We start from the raw sequence: 18,949 nt of genomic DNA, 5'->3' as shown, positions 1-18,949 counted from the left end.
TGGACCACCTCCCGGATTTATGAGCCCCTTCACTAGTGAGGCAAACTTCACGCATGCAACACAGGATGAAGACCATGGCAGTAGGCGGGCAGGACTAGGAATTGGTGCTATAGGGAAGGACTATACTCGTAGAGAAAGAGGCAAAGGGATTTTGTCAAGTCAAGAAGATGACTCGTTATCTATAACTTCAGACTCTGTTGGAGTGGGAAGTAGTAACTATGGTTATACTCATAACCAACCATTTCCCTACCCTTCATATCCCATTCCTGTTGGGATGGAATCGAGCAACTCATGGAAACAATCCGAGACTCAATCTTCAAATGATTTTGCTTATGGACAACGTCTACTAATCTGGGATCCATATGGGTGGCATGTTAACAATTACATGCAAAATTATTTTGGGGATTTATCATTTGATAACTACTCTTCACAATACACTCACTCTACACATAGAGATGATGAAGATGGTGAAAAATTTGAACCTCATAGGAACTCTATCTGGTACTAAGTCACTCATGTATCTTACCATGCAATGTATAAAGTGTAAAATATTGTACTAATTCATTATACATAAATGATTATGGTGTGTTTAAACTTCTTTCGTTAATTACTACATATTTTCTACACTCACAATGTTTGTCAGCTCGCTATATAATCAACTTGATAATGTTAAATCCATCATGCAATGCATTTCCTTCCAATTTTTTGTGATAAACTAATAGATAATTGACTAAATAAACATCCTGCAAAGTTTCAATAAAAATTTCCAAGTTTTTCTTACAATTTCCGTGGTTTCCATATTATTTTTATCAATATCGATAATATCCCGATATTTCTGTGTTTTCGGACTACCGATATTTCTGATATCATCGATATTTAATACTTTGATGGAATCCAAGTGGATACGATTCCGAACCATCACTCAACGGAATCGTGGAGTAGAAGGAATTCCAGACCATCACTCAACAGAATCCGAGTGGATACAATTCCGAACCATTACTCAACGAAATCGCAGAGTAGAAGGAATTTCGGACCATTACTCAACGGAATCCGAGTGGATACGATTCCGGACCATCACTCAATAGAATCACAGAGTAGAAGAGATTTCAGACCATCACTCAACGGAATCCAAGTGGATACGATTCTAGATCATCACTCAACCGAATCGCGGAGTACAATGCATAACAACCAATCAATGAAATAAGACATGGATCAAGTTACTCAAGTTACAAAGGCTCAACGAAACGAGAAATAAAATAATGAAATGAGGGGGTGAAACATGTTTTGAAGCAACAAAGCCCACGACAATGGGTTAACGGTCCATTACTAGCCCTCACATTTCATCACATCAATCCAATCATACAAAACAAACCATATTTCCAATATATATGTCAAATCTCATTTCATAAAACTACATTGATGGCTAAATATAAGAATTAACAATTTTATAGGAAACATAATTATAAAACCATCTCATATCCACACAAGATAATAGTTATGAAAACAGAGTAATCACAAATATCACATATATTAAAGTCAGTCATAAATATCACAAATATCACATATATTTTCATACCTGGGCCGAAGTCCAATTCGACCGGGAAATGCCCCAATTTTCCTCGAACCCACCGGAACCCTAGAAAAGGGTGTGCTTCGATTCGGCTTCCATACGAACTCCGACACCTCCATCACTGATTGGGCTTTGTTCCTAGGGTTGAGGAGAACCTTTTGGTGGTGGTGGTGGTTGTGGTCAGAACCTTCGAAATTGGTGTGTCTCGCCGGAACACCCACGGACCCAATGGGTACCGGTCCTCCCAAAATGGGTCCTAATCGAAGTGGTTTTCGGGTGGGAATGAAAGAGGGAAGGCTAGGGAGTTGTTTGGTGGGGTGGAAGGTTGTGAATCACCGGAAAAATGGACAGAAAACCCGTCAGAAATGTCTACCCTAACCGGGTCGGGTCGCTGTGTAACGGGTCAAGGGGAAAAGCCTTGGTTGGATGCCACTCACCTCTCTCCTTTCCCTCCCTCATCTCTCCCCTCATTGGCTCCTTTCTCTCCCGCAACCACCTTTTCCCTCTTTCTTCCCTTTTTTTCCCCTTCCCCCTTTGGTCTATCCTCCTCTGTTTATTTTTCCTTCCGGCCGTCTCGCTGCTCCCCTCTTTTTTTTTCTTTTTTTTTTAATAGAACCGCCTATGAGCTCGTGGGGTCGAAATCTATTTGAAAACATTAAATGTGACCTCGAAAGGTTAACGAATTTTAAAAGATTAATTACAAAAATTCAAACCTGATAACCATTCGATTTAATTCCCAAAAAATACGAATTTAAATAATGAGATACGTAATGAATAGTGAAATTCCAAGGACAGGATTTCACAGTTATTAATACAAACATGGATCCGTTCTTTTAAAGAACACACGTTCTAAACACAACAAATCTGATAATCATATGCCCACTTAAGAAAATTGTGTATGAGACTAGTACAAATAATCTCCCACGCACTGATTTTTGTCTCTGTAAATCTGATATTCGACCACATTTCTTCCGCCAGACAAAAAAATCCGTACATTTCTTCCAGACCAAGAAAAGAAAACCAAAACTAGATTTCTTCATTATTAGATCAACCAACCAAAATAGCCAAATATCTTTATCAACTGTCAACAATTCTAACTGAAGCATTGGTTTTCCTTTTCCTCCTTTTTTTTTTAACATCACATCACGACCGTCAGTTGTCATTAGAACAAACTACATACATTTCTACGATAAATATACCTCCAACACCAACTGAAAATAAAACCTGCAGCTAGCAGAACATCCAAGATAACAAAAAACCGTTTCCATAGCAGTTTCCAGCGTTGCTGTCCACTTGTTGTACGGAACCACTCTAACTGTCATTCTCACTACCATCAGTGAATTTTACACACCAGCCAAAATCTTAAATGGTGTATGTACATACCCTTGTGTCCTAGGTTTGAAAATTTACCTGAACACAAAGCCAAGACGAAAGTAAGTGCCTTTAGTAAATTCAACGGCATTATTTGGGCTAAAACTCTTGCCCTAGCAAAATATGCATTTCTTCAAACGTGATTTTCCGAGTAAGCAGCTACGGAACATGTCATAAGATTCATTTACTCTAAATCATGTCGGTACAAAGGTGAAGCTACTGATATAGTGAGTTATCGTGGCCTCTGACAGAGAAGCTGAGGACTTCAAATGTATCCACAGAATGAAGACCCAATAATTAGATCTTATCAATGTTAAACTCAATTTCTACGTATGGAGAAACATAAAACAATTTCACATAAGAGGTAAAATGTGTAGAAGGAAGCAAAGGTATGTAAACATTGGATAACAGAAAAGGTATATAAGAGGTAACTTACCTTTGGATTTTAATGTTATAACTATTCACTGCCAAAATCTTCATAACTTACACCTTCTGAAATGGTGTCCAATCTGTTATTGTCTCCTGTAAGAGTGACGGATCAAAATCAGAAAGCCCCTTGCAGTGTAATGAGGAAAAGATATGTCAAGTCCTCACCTTGATGTTCTCTATCACGAGAATCCAGAAAGTTGTCATTATCTGTAGCCAAGAAGGGTGATCTAGGATAGCTCTCCAGTATGTCTAAAACATTTAGAACAGGGATTATTAAATAATAAACATGAGTGTAATGAATCCTCATGTTTAGTGTTTAGATAGCAATTTCTAGAGACAGAGAGAGAGATAGAGAGCACCTGAACTCTGAGAAAAGTCAGCTGTCAGATCCGACAGGCTGAAATTTCGAGGAATCTGACCTAAAAAACCAAATGACGAACAGTCTGCATCAAGCAGTGATTCATTTAGGGGCTGTGAGTTCGACTCTACGCTATTGAATGCTGCAACAGAAGCATCTCCAATAGCGGGCCGCGTTTCCAGGATGTTTCCATCAGCACTAAACATGTACGAACTGCCTGAATATCCAACTTCTGATTTGACAATTCCCCCATTCATTCCTTGCATCAGACCTATGTTGGAGCTCTGGTTCGGAAGCATGTTTGGTTGGACATCAATCCTATTGGTATGAGCAGACATTTTAACAGCATTGTGCATACTAGTGTGCAATGACGACCCACCATTAGTAAATGCATTAGGTAGGCAGGAAGCAACTTGGTGGTGTATATTTTCTGTCTTCAGCGCTGGTCCTACATGCTCTGGTGCGTAGCAAGTCGAGTTTTGGTGCACTGTGACATTGTCATGGTTTTTTTTTTTTCAAATTATTACTGTTATACCGGCAGTTAGAGCATGGATGACATATAAAAGCAAGGATAAGAATTGAAATGAAATGTGATCAGATGAATTTGAGGAGACAAATAGCAGTCGTTACGTCTTGGTATTTAGTTTGTGTGCATCACTGTTGCCAAGTTAAGTAAGACCAAGAGAAATATTTTTAAATGGCTGATTTATTTATACTGAGGCCCTACAATTTCACAGACATGATATCAGGTTACGGGTACAGATCTCTTGGTCCTGTGAATCTGTAATTTTAAGAGAAAAATCTGTAACCTTGATGTGATATATTTCTAAATGCCAACTATTATTCCTCCATGCATAATGAAAACTTAATCGAAAAGTTGTTTCCGGTAAAAAGAGAGACCGACAAAGAGAAGGCGGCAGCGGGGGTTGGGGGGTGTTGGGGTGTAGAGAGTATCCAAAAAATAATTTCAAGGAGAGTAAATCACACTGATCGGCCCCTAACTACTTTCTTCTTTTCCCATCTATTACATCACTTATTTTAAGTGGCATACCATTACCGTGAATTGTGAAATAACCAAAATGCCATACGTTTACAGATCAAAATCCACATGAATCTATAAAGCTTCATTTGGACGGATACAAAAGAAGCCCAAACCTTAAGCATCATAAAATTTCCATCAAAGTGAGAAGAACTCTTACTTGATGAAATTTGAGATCCATTGGAACTAGATATTGAAGCAACTTTACTTGAGTGTAACTGACTCATCAACTCCACCTGTTGCTTAAGCAAGTTGTTATATTCTATTATTTGGTGCTTCACCATCAGTCTTAAATAATAAGCCCTGAAGAATTCCCGATTCTCTTCCTCAAGTTTCTGCCAAACTGGAAGTGCAGCCAGAATTAATGATAAGATAAGCATAAAAACACACAGAACACCCTAAATTTCCCTAATTATTGACAGAGGGCAGATATTTTTATAAGTTAATGTTGGAGATTAACATTTCATAGTCATTGCAATATAACTAAAAATTTCATTACATGGGGCAGTTCAGGATACAAAGTTTCCTACATTGGAAATTAATCATATCTAAATTCCTGCAGAACAAATTCAGATTCGAAGGCTTATAAGTTAGGTTTCTCATCACCATTGACCACTGAAAAGAATAAATCTACAAGTTACAGCAGCTATGATGGCTAATACACGACCCCAAAATCAAAGTCCACCAGACTGGCTAATAAAATGAAACACCGTAAGCAAGAAGATATAACTTCCAATTCAGAACAGTAGGTGTTGGTGTAAAAGGTTGGCTCAATACAAGCCAAGATGGATGTGAAGGGAATCCGACATTGGAGAAGTACAACAATAATCTAAAGTTTAAATATAGGTGTTCCACTTCCAATTGCACTGAGGCCTTTTGAGATAAAACCCCACACTTGAGGTCCATTGGGCTTGATGCCACCCATGGGGTTGGGCCTAGGTGGTTAAGTGGGGACAATAATGGTGTATGGTGGCCTTAGTAGTGGACACTTATGGAGGCCATGACACAGCAGAAGGCAATAGAAGTTGATGGCCCCATCAAGAAGAATACAAGTACTGTACAAAAGTAAACTGGCTGAAAAAATACCCAAGTGAACAACTATTCTGGCATGCACAATAAGTTATGCCTAAGGGGCCATAAAAAGGAGCAAACCAATTCTTTGTGTAATGTTCAGTTTGCTGAATGAAATAAACACTTTGGTGAGCGAGGGGAGAAACAAACAGAAAGAGACACAAAGAAAAAGAATTTCAGATTAAAGGAAAACATAAAGAGGGTAACAAACTACAACTAAAATAAGAAAGAAAGCCTATAGAATAGTACAGGATATCAACTTACCAAGTTCTGTGAAACCAGGCTCTATTTTTGCCTGATCCAGTAAGGTATCTACCACTTCCTTCTGGTTCATGTAAAGCTGGAGACATCGCTCGATAAGGTTTTGCACCTGAAAATAAACAAGCATTTTGCATGTTAAACTTGAATAAAGGGAATACAATAAAAAGAAAGAAATTATAGAAATTTCTACATTTAGTTGAGTGAAAAAACTAAGCGTGTAGCCATTACTTGCTTTATCCTCCCTTGACTCCAACTCATTAGTCAACTTAATTAGTGATCCATCCTTTCATTATTGTTTTATTTCACTAAAGTAGTGGATGAATTTATAATGAAAAATTTGCTTGAGATTACAATTTTATCTTTTGATCACATTTATTCCTGTAATAGTTTAACTTTTTCTGGTTAGTTTGGTGCTCTAATTAATCTTAATCTTATCTTGGGCTTGTGTTATTATTTTATGTATTAGATGACAAAAGTAGTACTTGGCTTGTTCAATTTCGAAAGCATATAAACTTTGCACACTTAGCAGTATGCTAAGATTTACATTTTAAAGCATCTAGTTTGTAGTCCCATATCAAATATGGTGAGCTAGTTAGAAGTGGGGAATACACATCAAATATGATATTGAAGATAAAAGTGGATTTTATCTAGTTCATTTAACCAAAATTTTTTTTTATCTAAATGCACTAAACATCACTTAAGAGGTCGCACTTGGTGCGATGGCAAGTGCCTTCGCCCATGAGCGGTAAGTCTCGGGTTCGAGACTTGGGAGCAGCTTCTCCATAAATGGGGGTAAGGCTAGCCGACATTCACCTCTCCCAGACCCTGCTTAAAGCGGGAGCCTTGTGCACTGGGTACGACCTTTTTGCACTAAACATCACTTAGCTTTGACGGTAGAACATTCATAATTAATCTTATATCTAACTCTCTAATACTGAATGTATTTCAAAATCCTAGAAATTGATAAAACTTAGAGTTGATTTAGCAGGTCATGCCTACTTTTTAATAAAAGAATTGAAAACAAAAAGAGCTATGATAAGAAAGGTTTGATACTGAATGTATTTTAAAATCCAGAAATTGTCAAACTTTAGAGTTGACCTAGTTTTGTATTCTATTTTGGATTAGGATTTATTTCCTAGAATAGGCCTACTTTGCTGCGTTCATTATGTTTAAGTCATTACAAATATCCTTCTAATTCCCAATCTTTAAAATGATGAAGAGTTGACATATAGAAAAGTTTTGTTTTCCAGAGATTGGATCTGATCCTGCGATGGGATTACGATGGGATTACTTTGGTGAGAGGCCAAAGCTTTGGTGAGATGCCAAAATTCTTGGTGAGAGGCCAAGAACGAGTGTGATGCCCCTGGAGAGATTCCAGTTTTCTATAATAGTCATTTAATTTCAGTTTTATGTGTTTATCGCTTCAACTAAACTACTCTAAACCCTACTGCCCAGTTCTGCCCAACACCAATAGAAACAATATAAAGCTACTATAAAGGTCATGAAAATTCACTTGGTTACTTTGCACTTTTTGCAAATAGAATTGAAAAATATGTCAACTACGTACATTTCACTTCCCAATAAATCATTTCACAGAAGAACTAAGATAAATTATGCTTGGGCACTTAAGGGAAGAACAAGGAATAGAAAATAAAAGATGTATTATAACAAAGCACTGTGTTGTTATCTTCCTATTTCATTTTGCAACTTTACATCAGAAAAAATCTCACGGTCAAAGTTCCACTGCTATAGCCTAGTTTAAATGGTTTATATTTTTTCTTTTTGTATTTTTAAATAAAGAAAAACAAGCATAAGTGGATAATCTATGATATAGGTGATCAACAAAAATCCAGTTGAACAACTTACCAGTTGTATATCTTCACGTGAGACCCGTCTAACGGATCCACTCGACATATTGCAAAGTTCCAGTCGGAAGATTCTTGTGTAAGAAAGCTACGCTGATTGATTTTTAAACTAATAAACGAATCTTTCTTGGTAGTAAAACAAATGCCACAAATGCCACAAATGACCAATGAACTTCGAGACTGATGGATTCTTCACTTCAGATTTAGATATATCATATAAATATAAATGTGATGCACCAACCTGATGACAAAAGAAAGGACTTGAACTAGCTCTTCAAACTTATTGTTTCAAAACTATGAGCTTTAACAATAATAGCAATTAAGTAAAAGGGCCCAGGCATTCGTATGGCATCAAATACTGTATAATATGTACTTCAAAGAGAGAGAGACATTTAACAAATAACTAAAATCGCAGGCTACATCTTCGTTGACACTTAAAAACAAAAAAATCTTGAATCATCCATTTCTCTAACTACACCTCTTGTAACGGTCAAATTTTAAGTAGTAAATTGTTTATGAACCGCATTCCCTAACTACCACTTCACAGTTTAGACCTAAGCATTTATCTGCAATGGGATCATGAACGAAATATCCGTTTCAAAATGGTACTTACTGAAGAATACACTGAATTCCACACCACCCAATTTAACATGTCAGAATCATACTGAATTGGAATATTTAAGTAGTGTCTATTTCTCCAGCCTTCCCAAAAATCAGCGAAATCAAAGAACCAAAAGAAGACACCGACTGAAACATCCCGCTGTGCTAACTACTTTTTTTGTTTTTTTTACACACATCAAACATGAATAAATGCTTGGCACTGTGACACCAAATAAAATATTATTCAATACTAGGATTGTATTGCTTGTTCCGTTCACAAGAAATATCACATATTCCTCAAATGCATGTACAGAATAATCTATATGGGATGAAAATTGAAATTTGGGTCCAATCAGAGAAACAAAAAGTATTTACCAAAAGAGGATTCAAAATATGGTATGGGAGTAAACCAAAACCAATTCGAGTTTTAAACTCTTTAAAAATTCCCGCTACTCGGAACCACAGAGAAACTCAGAGCGGTTTCTCTTCAACCAAACACAGCATTAGGTTATGGTTTGATCAATTTACATCACCGAATCGATCACAATCAGAAAATGATATTTTGTTCCATGATCACATGAAATTACCGAAGCAAAACCCTAGACAAATCGCCCCAATTACAGAGACAGATAGATACAGACCGATACATACACAATCACACACATGCAACACAATCACAATTCAGAAATCAAAGTACGAAAAATCAAACCACAAAAAAGGGGAATCTCTTGGAACAAGAAGCTGGTTTCCATCTGATCTTACCTGAATTCAATCGAGATTTTGGGAAATTTCCAGGGCTTTTACTGGGAGAAAAGCTTCGAGAGATAGAGCGCCTGATCAGAGAAAGAGAGTTGTAGAGAGAGAAAGAAGAGAGAGAGAACTGGACAGCGTAAGGTGACGAAGCTTTTAATGGGGAACTCCTCCTCCTCTTGGTCCCCAAAGCTTTTTAGTTAATTTGTCTTTTTTATTTTTTATTTTTTGGGGGGATAAAATAGACCGGTCGAAGCGGGGGATTCGCGCCACGTGGCTGTAGCGGAGGGTGGTGGAGGGACCTACGGTGGGAGATCAGGTTGAATGGTTTGCTTTTATTTTTTAAACAAACGATATTATCTATCGTTCCAAAAATACTGTCCCTATTATGTCTCCTTATTCATGTTTTTTGACATTTGTCATACCACTTAATTCTAACTTAACATTGTTATTTTTTAATAATTAAAATAAATAAATATTAAAAAGTAAAAAATCCCTAAGGCGTAGAGTCCTCCAGACCCTGCAAAACACAAAGCAATGTACCCCAATCATCATCTGACAAAAAACCTTAAGGCGTTTGCAGAAGGAGATGCATCGCGGCGACGGTGGCAAACCCGGTGGTGGCGGTGGTTTCTCACTACCACTTCCAGATTCACGAGTTAGGTAGGGGGTAGTGGTGGGTTGGGACTGGGGAATTTTGCTTCTTCTTCTTCCCGTCAACCTTTTCCAGATTCACGAAATCCCTCTTGATTTTTCTGGGTTGCCGATGGTGCCAGGATCGAACTGGTTGCTCCGATTCAGGTCCCTCTCGGTTTTCCAAATTCACTCACTGGCCTGCTTAATGTCTCTCGGTTTTCATTTTTGTTTTAAGTATTATATTGTATTTCTCCAGATTGGGTTGTGCTGCCATCGATTCATGGTGGTGATGGGTTGGAGAAAAGACAAAGGAGGGTGAGAAAAGCAAACCATGGGCGTCGAAGAGGACTCAAGACCTTTCGGTTTCTGTTTTTATTTTTTATTTTTTTTAACTTCTAAATGTTAAATAATAAACTTAATTGAGTTATTTATCAGGGCGTAAGGAGAGAAGGAAGCAATAAAGAACCTCGGTGGCCCCAAAGACAAAGAAGACCCACGAGAGCATCAACACTAGGCTCACCCCCGCCACTAGGATGGACAATGGTTATGCCCAACAGGTAACCACGGTTATTTATCAATAACCGTTTATTTTCATATTCGCATAACCGTTTACCTGTTGGATAATTGTCTAAACAGCTATACTCATACCTATAACCGTTTATAAACGGTTAATCATACCCATAATCGTGTACTCATTTAACTATAACAGTTTAGTACCCGTTTACCCATTTATCATTTTTAAACCTGTTTATCTTTTCTTTTTTACCATTTACTCCTTTTTCACCCGTCTACGTATTTTTTTAACAACTTGAAAATTAAAAAAGAAAAAATTGTCATAATTTTGTTTTTCTAACAATTAAACACCGTTATAGGTACATTCATCATACATTTCTGCATTTTAATTTTTTAAATCCGTATACCATTCCAATAATTGAAATAATAGTTTACATACAATATTTTTAACTGTTAGCAATGAAGGTAATATAAAATTTGCTAAGTATTCTTGGGTTACGAAAACTGTTAAAAGATAGTATTATTGGATTATTTGACTCGGAATGTAAAATATTAACATAATATATATAATAGACCATGAAATTTAAAATGGTTAAGGAAAACTATATTATATTAGCTATAGAAATCATGCACTATAGTCAATAGCGTTGATCTAAGTTTTGTCTGATAGGGAACATGGTTTGTGTTAATTTTACATATCTAAAATAAATGAGTAAATGGTTACCCATTTATAACCGCGGTTAATACCCATAACCGTCCATTTAAATTTCGCACCCATAACCGTTTATTTATCTAAACGGTTACCCATAACCGTAACCGTGATATTTAAATTGGCGGGTAACTGTGGTTACTCATAACCGATGGGTATTTGCCCATCCCTACCCGTCACGAAGAGTGGCAAGTGCGCTTTCAAGCTACAAGACCGTCATCGATGCCCTCCGCAACTCTAAAGGGAAGCTAACTATCATTTCCAACAATTGACTCATCTTCGGCTCCAAAAATACAGTTTAAAGAAAGAAAAAAAAACATCACTTTCTAGCAACGTGCATTGCTTCTTTAATAAATAGCCAGAAAATAACTGCTTGGTAGAAAAATCTCAAATTTTGACACAAACAAACCAAGAAACACACGAACGTCCTCCAATTTGAATCACTCCAAAATTCGTCTGTTTGATCACATTATGCTCCAGATGAAGTAAAATGTCCTATATTAAAAACATAAAGTAAAGTATCAAAATTCTACCAAAATAATTACCAAATTATACTAAAAATAAGTAAAAATATATAATATAATTTTGACTCATCATTGCCCACTTTTGCAGAAATCTAAAACCGAGTACTACGCTCACCACTAGAATGGAAACAATGTTGAGCTCAATACAACATGTGGAAAGTAATTGCTGGTGTCTTGCCTTATTAGCATCATTGATGCAGGTGATTCGGATATTATCAAGACGCTGCCTAGTGGTTAGTGAAGGAGAGTAGGATGATGATACCTCTATGTTGAGTCTAGTGTTTTGTTTAGAGACTTGTCTTTTCTTTTCTCTGAATGAAATGCTCAATTTTTTTTTTACCAAAAAAAAAAAGAAAAAAAAGTAAAACTAACGAAAATGATTTAAAATTTTTGAGTTTTAATCAAAATGACAAAAAGATGTAGTAAGTGAATGGTATCATAATTGATTTTTTAGAGTAAAAATATCATTTGCGTTAAAAGGGAACAATACTGAAAGTGTTTCATTAAAACTCCAACAAAAAAGAAAAAAAGGGATGAAAGAATATGTAAAGTCATATCATTTCTATATCACACCAATCCACTATTGTTTTGACAAAAAAGTTATGCTATTGTTGAATGAATTTGATTCAACTCCTAAACTCTTTTTATATAACTCTTGGGAAGGCTTTTTTTTTGTCCAATGCTCAAGTAACCAAATAAAATATCGAATTCAAAATAAAGAATTGTCAACCAAAATTTCAAGAATTTAATAACTCATTTTCTCACCAATCAATCCATGGGTACCAACCAAATCAGTGGATGGCTTGATTCAAGAAAAAAAAATCCAGGAAAAACGAAGAGCAAATTAAAGAAAAAGAATCAAGAAAACAGACGGTGAAGGAAAGAAATAATGAATTTGAATTCTTAAAAAAAAATAAAAAAATAAAAATAAAAAAAAAAAACTGTTATTAGCACTCTAAAAATCACATTCTACATTCCTCACTCTTACTAATTATAGAAAATTTGGAGTGCAAAATGAGATTTTTTTAGTGTCAATAACAATTTACCTTCCAAATTGCATTTTATTTTGTTGTAAGGGCATTTAAGACGATTCGTAATAAATTTAGTTGGAATTATAAAATTTATGAAAACTAGGCTAGCATTCAATTTAAGGATTAAAAAAATTGTTAGTAATCCAAATTTCCCTTTAATTTAGGGTAATATTAGATAGACTAATTATTTGAACTATCTTTTTAAAACACATCTTCAAAAGAAATGTCAACTTATAAGAGTTGAATTACAATTGATAGTTCATGTGGCAATCTGAATTCTTATGTCAAATTTTGTACCTCTTCAACTGTAACAACCTGTCCCTAATTTTACGATTTTATTAATTTTTAAAAGAGTGAATTGACGAAAATGCCCTAGAGATGAGATTGTTGACTTCCGTTGACCATCATTTCGTGACGTGTGTGAGCTACTATTTTTGTGTATTTGTGTAGTACTCAACGTTACAAACAAGTAGGCGCAACTAAAATTGAATTCAGAATTACAACAAAAATTCTACGAAGCTACAAACGTGATGGGCATTTAGGCAATTTCACGTTATGAGAGATATTTTTCGGTTTTGTCTTTTATGGGATTGGAGTGTGAGCCGAGTAGGACCCACACCCCACTTTTCCCTTGCTACCGTGTCCCCTTTCAGATCTATTGGACCTCTCCCTTGCTGCCACCTCACTTTGTCTCTCTCACCTTTCACTTATATTCCGTCTCTCTTTCTCTCTCACTCTAAACATTCTCTCCCTCTGTAACCATCGGCACCGAGACCCAAAAACCACCTTGCCTTTCCACTCTGGGAGCACTGCTACCACACCCAACCCACAACCTCGTTCTATCTCTCTCGTCGAAATTATAATTGAGGACAAAACAGTGGAAACCCTCAAATCAATGAGCTTTGACATCGAACGGGATGTTCGACGAGTTCACGATGTTATTCCGACTTGAGTAAGGATCAAGAACGCACAAAGTATGATTTATGAGTTCTCTGTCTGCTTTGACGATGAATTGATACTGAGATAACTCGAGGAAGTTATTTTCCCAGAGTCCAGCGAAGCTTGAGATTTTTGCAGGTCATTTTCGACCAACTCCAACAACGGCAGGAGACCACGATGGTACATTCTTGTTCCTGGCGTCCATAATTTCATTTTGGTTCTTGAATCATTAAAAATGGTTGAGTTTTAGACCCCTAACGGAGCTTGGGAAGTTTCCCTGCCAAATCATACGAGATCTGGCCTTCTTCTTCGTTGGGTCCAGTGGGTATGACCCGCGAGCCCAAACAGGTCAACCAGACCCAGTACAGGGAAAAAAAAAGGCCTAAGCCTAAACTTGGCCCAAACCTTTGGCCCAATGTTTTAGCCCAGCCCATTTTCGAATAGGCTCAAAATATTCCTTGTGTTGACTTTTACGGAATTTTCTCGGAAACCCTCCTAGACTAATTCCATGCCCCCGAGTCCATTTTTGACATCCATTTAGTGAAATTCCAAATTTTTAACGTAGTTGACCACTGGGACGGCTTGATTGACTTTTTAGGTTAACTGTTGACTTTTTGTTGGCTTTTTACAAAAATTATTTAGGACTCTTCTTAGCGTATTTCAACGTACTGATTCCAAATCTTCACTCCCAAATTTCATCATTTTAGTTGAGTTTTACTAACGGGTCTCAATATTAAGCTTAGGTGCAATTATTATCGAAGATTATGGCTTCCCTCTTTCGAACAGCTACGACTTCACAAGTATCTGTAAGTGGGTCTTTTCTTTTATATAGTATATATATTATTTGAGTTTCCATACATATATTAACGATACATTTTCTACGTGATGCCATAATTAAATTAACAGTATAGGAAATGTCATAATGATGAAAATTATGAGATCGTTATAAATCCTACAGGATGCCTTAGTTATATTTACGGCCATGGGTAGTATTGTGAAGACTAGAATTATCAATTTACTGTGCATATTTATATTTACGTTATATGCTCATCGTGTGCTACACTGGTGTTAGAACTCGCCCAGGCCAAGGCCAGTCTTCATGTGTATGTTCATATCGCACTGTACGCTCACTTTGGATCCATTGTAGATGCCAATCCTGTCCTAGATTGCTAAAGGTAATTAGGACTCGTATGTGATGCGCATAACGCTAGTCTTCACATTATTGTAGTACTAGAGTGTAAATCATTATTACACCCAGTTTTGTTCATGTCAGAATACCTCTACATGAACTCGTGTGTTAGCATATGTCGACGAGCACTCGATATGATATGTTTGTTTATGCAAGATTATATGATACCAGATGTTAGATGTTTATTTATGAAATATTGTGACATACTGATTTCTTGAGATATTGTAGGCTATGGTAAGTATTTTCATACTATACATAGCATGTATATTTTGGAAACCATACTTGTTTTATGACGAGGGGTTATTACATTTCCGAAAAGATTTTTACAAAGCTTTATTTTTAGGCTCACCCATCCTTGTTTTTTGCCCTTCTAGGTTTGTGTAGATGAGCTTTCGTGTTGATGAGGATTCTTGACAAATCTTGGTATAGGTGATCACCTTTGATGGTATAATTCTTATCCTACCTTTACTGTACTTTACTTATGCTCTGCATGACACACCCCGATCTGGAATGTCCACTAGGACCCCGAATCGAGCTGTGCTGGCCGCCACCTGGAAGGTGACGAAGCCATAAAGTGGTGATAAGGAAAAATGCGAATAATTTTAAACCTAAAGGTGCCTAATAACAGAGTGCACTGTGCGTGGGTATGAACCCAAATCACACGTGATGTCAGAGCATAGTCAAGTACAGCAATATAGGTAGAAACCGTACCCACAAAAGTAGCCACCTTAACAGGGACATGCCACGAATCCTCGTCGATAAAGAACTTTGCTACTAGAACCTGGAGGGGCGCAAAACAGAAAACGTGAGTGGGCAAAAATAAAGCTTTTCAAAACATCTCATTTATTCAACATTTATAACCCCTCTCTGAAAAACCTGTATACTTTCTCATATAATAAAATAATATATAATTGTATATAAACATATATATATCATCAAAAGCTCAAATCACAATCCTTCAACGCTTTTCAGAAAGAATATGCCATGCCATGTCATATGCCAAAATATAATATGAATGCATCAATATAAATCAGGTGAAATAACAAATCAACCGGAGACCCTATAGTGGTCCTGTACGGCTGATTCTATAGCTCAATATCTCATCCAGCCGGAGTCACCAACTGTGACCTGTACGGCACTACACTGCACATAAGTCAGAACTACGTATAGTAGTCTGTACGACTAAGATGGTGAAATAATACGCTCTAGTGCTTCTCTTATCAATCATCTGCGCGCATAATCTAAGGTCACCCACCAGTCAGAACCCATCTAATGGTCTGTACGACTGGCATGTCGAAACCACCTCTAGTGGTCTGTACGACATCCACCTACTTGGATCCAAGGCGAGCGTGCGGTGTGGTGAATAATATAAGCACTATCACCTAGGGTGCAGGTTATGAGCTTTCAATGCCATTCACATAAATAAATCGTCTGAATAATATAAAAACTCACATGTGCGTCCACAGCACCATTTTCACATATATGCATCATATACCAAATCATATCATTCATATAATTTCTATGTATGGCATTTCAAAACTCATTTCATAACGCATTTCATTTAACTCGATTTCTGGGAAAATCAATAGTATATAGATATATATATAGAAAACAAATGCCCACTCACCTGGGGTCCGCGCTACGACTCCCTAACATCAAAACCAAGGCGTCCCGAACGCTCGGCTCCTAAAACAGTTATCAAACCACGTCTCAGAACTCTTATCCATAGAATATGAAATTCACATAACACATAGCCACAAGGGCATTCAAGAATAATGCGAGATCCTTTGATCAAAGGTCAACCGTCGACTAAGTTCGACGGTAGGGTCATAACCCCACATAACTCAATCTGAAAGATCCACAACTCAGATTTCCGATCCGTCATGCCCCAACATACACATTAAGCTTCTAGAACAATATACTAAAATTTCGTTACGATCCGACGGTTGGATATCCGCCAATTTCCAAGACTAAGTGGCGGTTAACCTTTTATTTTATGAACTTACAAATCCAATTCGGGAAGATCCGTCCATCGAATTCCCGATCCGTAAGTTCCCACATTCTTCAAATATTATGTACTACTACATATCAAAGTTTGGTGAAGATCCGACGGTTGGATCTTCGATTCACCTTTTGGCCTAACCATGAATCGTATCGAATTTAAGTCCAAATGATCAACCAACGACAAACCACTATCAAAACTGAATTCAGGATATCAAACATAGCCTAAAAATAACATTGACGGTCCACTGGCCATGCGCCGCCGCACACGCCGCCGTGGGTGGCGGTCGGCCGCCCCGGCTCGCCGAAAAATTCAACTATTTCCAAAAATTACCAAAATTTACAGAAATGAAGATATCAATGAGTAGAGAAACTTTCATACCTGTGGCCAAGGCTAATTCGGTCGGCAAGGCCTCCAATTTCAACAAAACCCGTCGGAAACCTAGGTTTTGGGTGTGCTCAATCCGTCCTCAAATCAACTTCGCCATCTCAACCATTGCTTGGGCTTTGTTCTAGGCCTCAAGAGGATGCCATGGGTGGTGGAAATTGAAAGAAATTGCTTCGGGATTGGGTGATTCGAAGCTAAGACCGCTGCACCTTTCCTCGCGGGTTCCTCCATTTTCAAGACCAAATCTCTCCAAATTTGAGATGGAATGGATAGAGGGAAGGACGTGGAGAAGTTCCTAAGTAATTTCTTGCAGCAATTCGACGGAAAAATGGGTGAAAATCATTGAAATTGCACACGGGTGCCGACCGGGTTGAACACGGGTTGCGGGTTCCCTCAACCCATTTCTCCTCCGTTCCTCCGCTTCTCACCCTCTCTCCTTTCCTCCCTTCCCTGTTCCGATTGGTCAATCTCTCTCTCTCTCTCCTCCCAATTCGGCCATCTCCCTCCTTTCTCTCCCGGAGCTACTGCATCTCTCCCTCTGGTTGGGCAGTTTGCCCAACCTCTTCTTCTTCCTCTTCTTTTTCCTTCTTTCCTTTCCATCCGCACCATCCATTTCTTCTTCTTTAAATCTAGGCCATCCAAATACTGCCCAACCTCTTCTTCTTCCTCTTCTTTTTCCTTCTTTCCTTTCCATCCGCACCATCCATTTCTTCTTCTTTAAATCTAGGCCATCCAAATAGCACACCAGATTTTATAAAGGAAGAATCCATATTTTCTGAAATTAATAAATTGATCAAATTTCAAACTTTAATAACTTCTTCGCTATAGCTCCAAATCATGAATCGCTTACGCCCACGCGTCCGTAGCGACGAGTACTACAAGAATATGCCAAGAAATCAAGTCTTACGTGTCATGACAAGCGATTAACACAAATCAAGACATATGCCTCAAAGGGCCTTTTCGAAATTCCACATAATACAATTATAAAAATCATAATTTTTCGGGACGGGCTGTCACACTGCATCACGTATGAATTGGGTTCAATCCTGCTCACATGCGCACTATTATATTTAGGTACTTTTAGGTTTAAATTTATTCACATTTTTCCACATCACTACACTTTATGGTTTCGTCACCTTCCTGGGGTCGGCCAACACAACTCGATTTGAAGTCCAGGTGGACATTCCAGGTCAGAATGTGTCATCAACTGAATTGTCAAATGTGATTTTCTTATTAAAATAAAGCTTTAAACTATTGTAGCTATTAAAAAATGTTGAAATAAAATTTTTATTGGTTGAAATAAGGGACGCACCATTAAAATGAATTAAAAATAATTTTGGCATTGATGTCAAATTTGACTCTTGATTACAAAGCCTTCAAATTCAGTCAGTAAATAACACTTCGGTTGGAAAGAATTTTTATTTCAAATATGGCATTTCACCTAGGATTTTGACATCTTATTTAGAGACGCTATGTAACAACTGATATATACATATCACATCACTTAATTAATCAATCTTTTTAATTCTATAATTAAAATTGATTATTCCAAAAATATTAACTTCTAGCCTTTTCACATGCATGCCCATCCTCCCTCATCGCAATTCTCCCTCCCTCTTTCCTTCTCCCCCCACCCTCTCTCGACCACCTAATTTCACTAGCAACAATCCTCTCACTACTCACATCTTGTCATCGACGACAACAA

At 37.3% G+C, this 18,949-nt stretch overlaps 1 protein-coding gene across 4 annotated transcripts; it reads right to left on the bottom strand.

Annotated features, from left to right (window-relative positions):
- Nucleotides 1-2,586: 2,586 nt before the first annotated feature.
- Nucleotides 2,587-9,529, bottom strand: LOC103454585 (uncharacterized). Of its 4 annotated transcripts, none has more exons than XM_008394185.4 (8): nucleotides 9,327-9,529; nucleotides 7,966-8,205; nucleotides 6,103-6,208; nucleotides 4,928-5,110; nucleotides 3,730-4,215; nucleotides 3,536-3,619; nucleotides 3,378-3,463; nucleotides 2,587-2,980 (listed from the first exon to the last, which is right to left on the bottom strand). In XM_008394185.4, exons 2-7 carry the CDS (start codon nucleotides 8,011-8,013, stop codon nucleotides 3,399-3,401), a joined length of 972 nt encoding a protein of 323 aa, XP_008392407.1. In that variant the 5' UTR covers nucleotides 8,014-8,205; nucleotides 9,327-9,529; the 3' UTR covers nucleotides 2,587-2,980; nucleotides 3,378-3,398. The 4 variants fall into 4 exon arrangements, with proteins under 4 accessions (XP_008392407.1, XP_008392408.1, XP_070668129.1 ...); XM_008394186.4 differs by having other exon boundaries at nucleotides 7,966-8,052; nucleotides 9,327-9,528; XM_070812028.1 differs by having other exon boundaries at nucleotides 7,966-8,057; nucleotides 9,327-9,502.
- Between the last annotated feature and the right edge of the window lie 9,420 nt (nucleotides 9,530-18,949).

Source organism: Malus domestica, chromosome 14 (assembly GCF_042453785.1).
Source record: "Malus domestica chromosome 14, GDT2T_hap1".
NCBI classification, from domain to species: Eukaryota; Viridiplantae; Streptophyta; class Magnoliopsida; order Rosales; family Rosaceae; genus Malus; species Malus domestica.
Note: the sequence above shows the minus strand (reverse complement) of the source record. Positions and strands in the feature narration are given on the sequence as shown.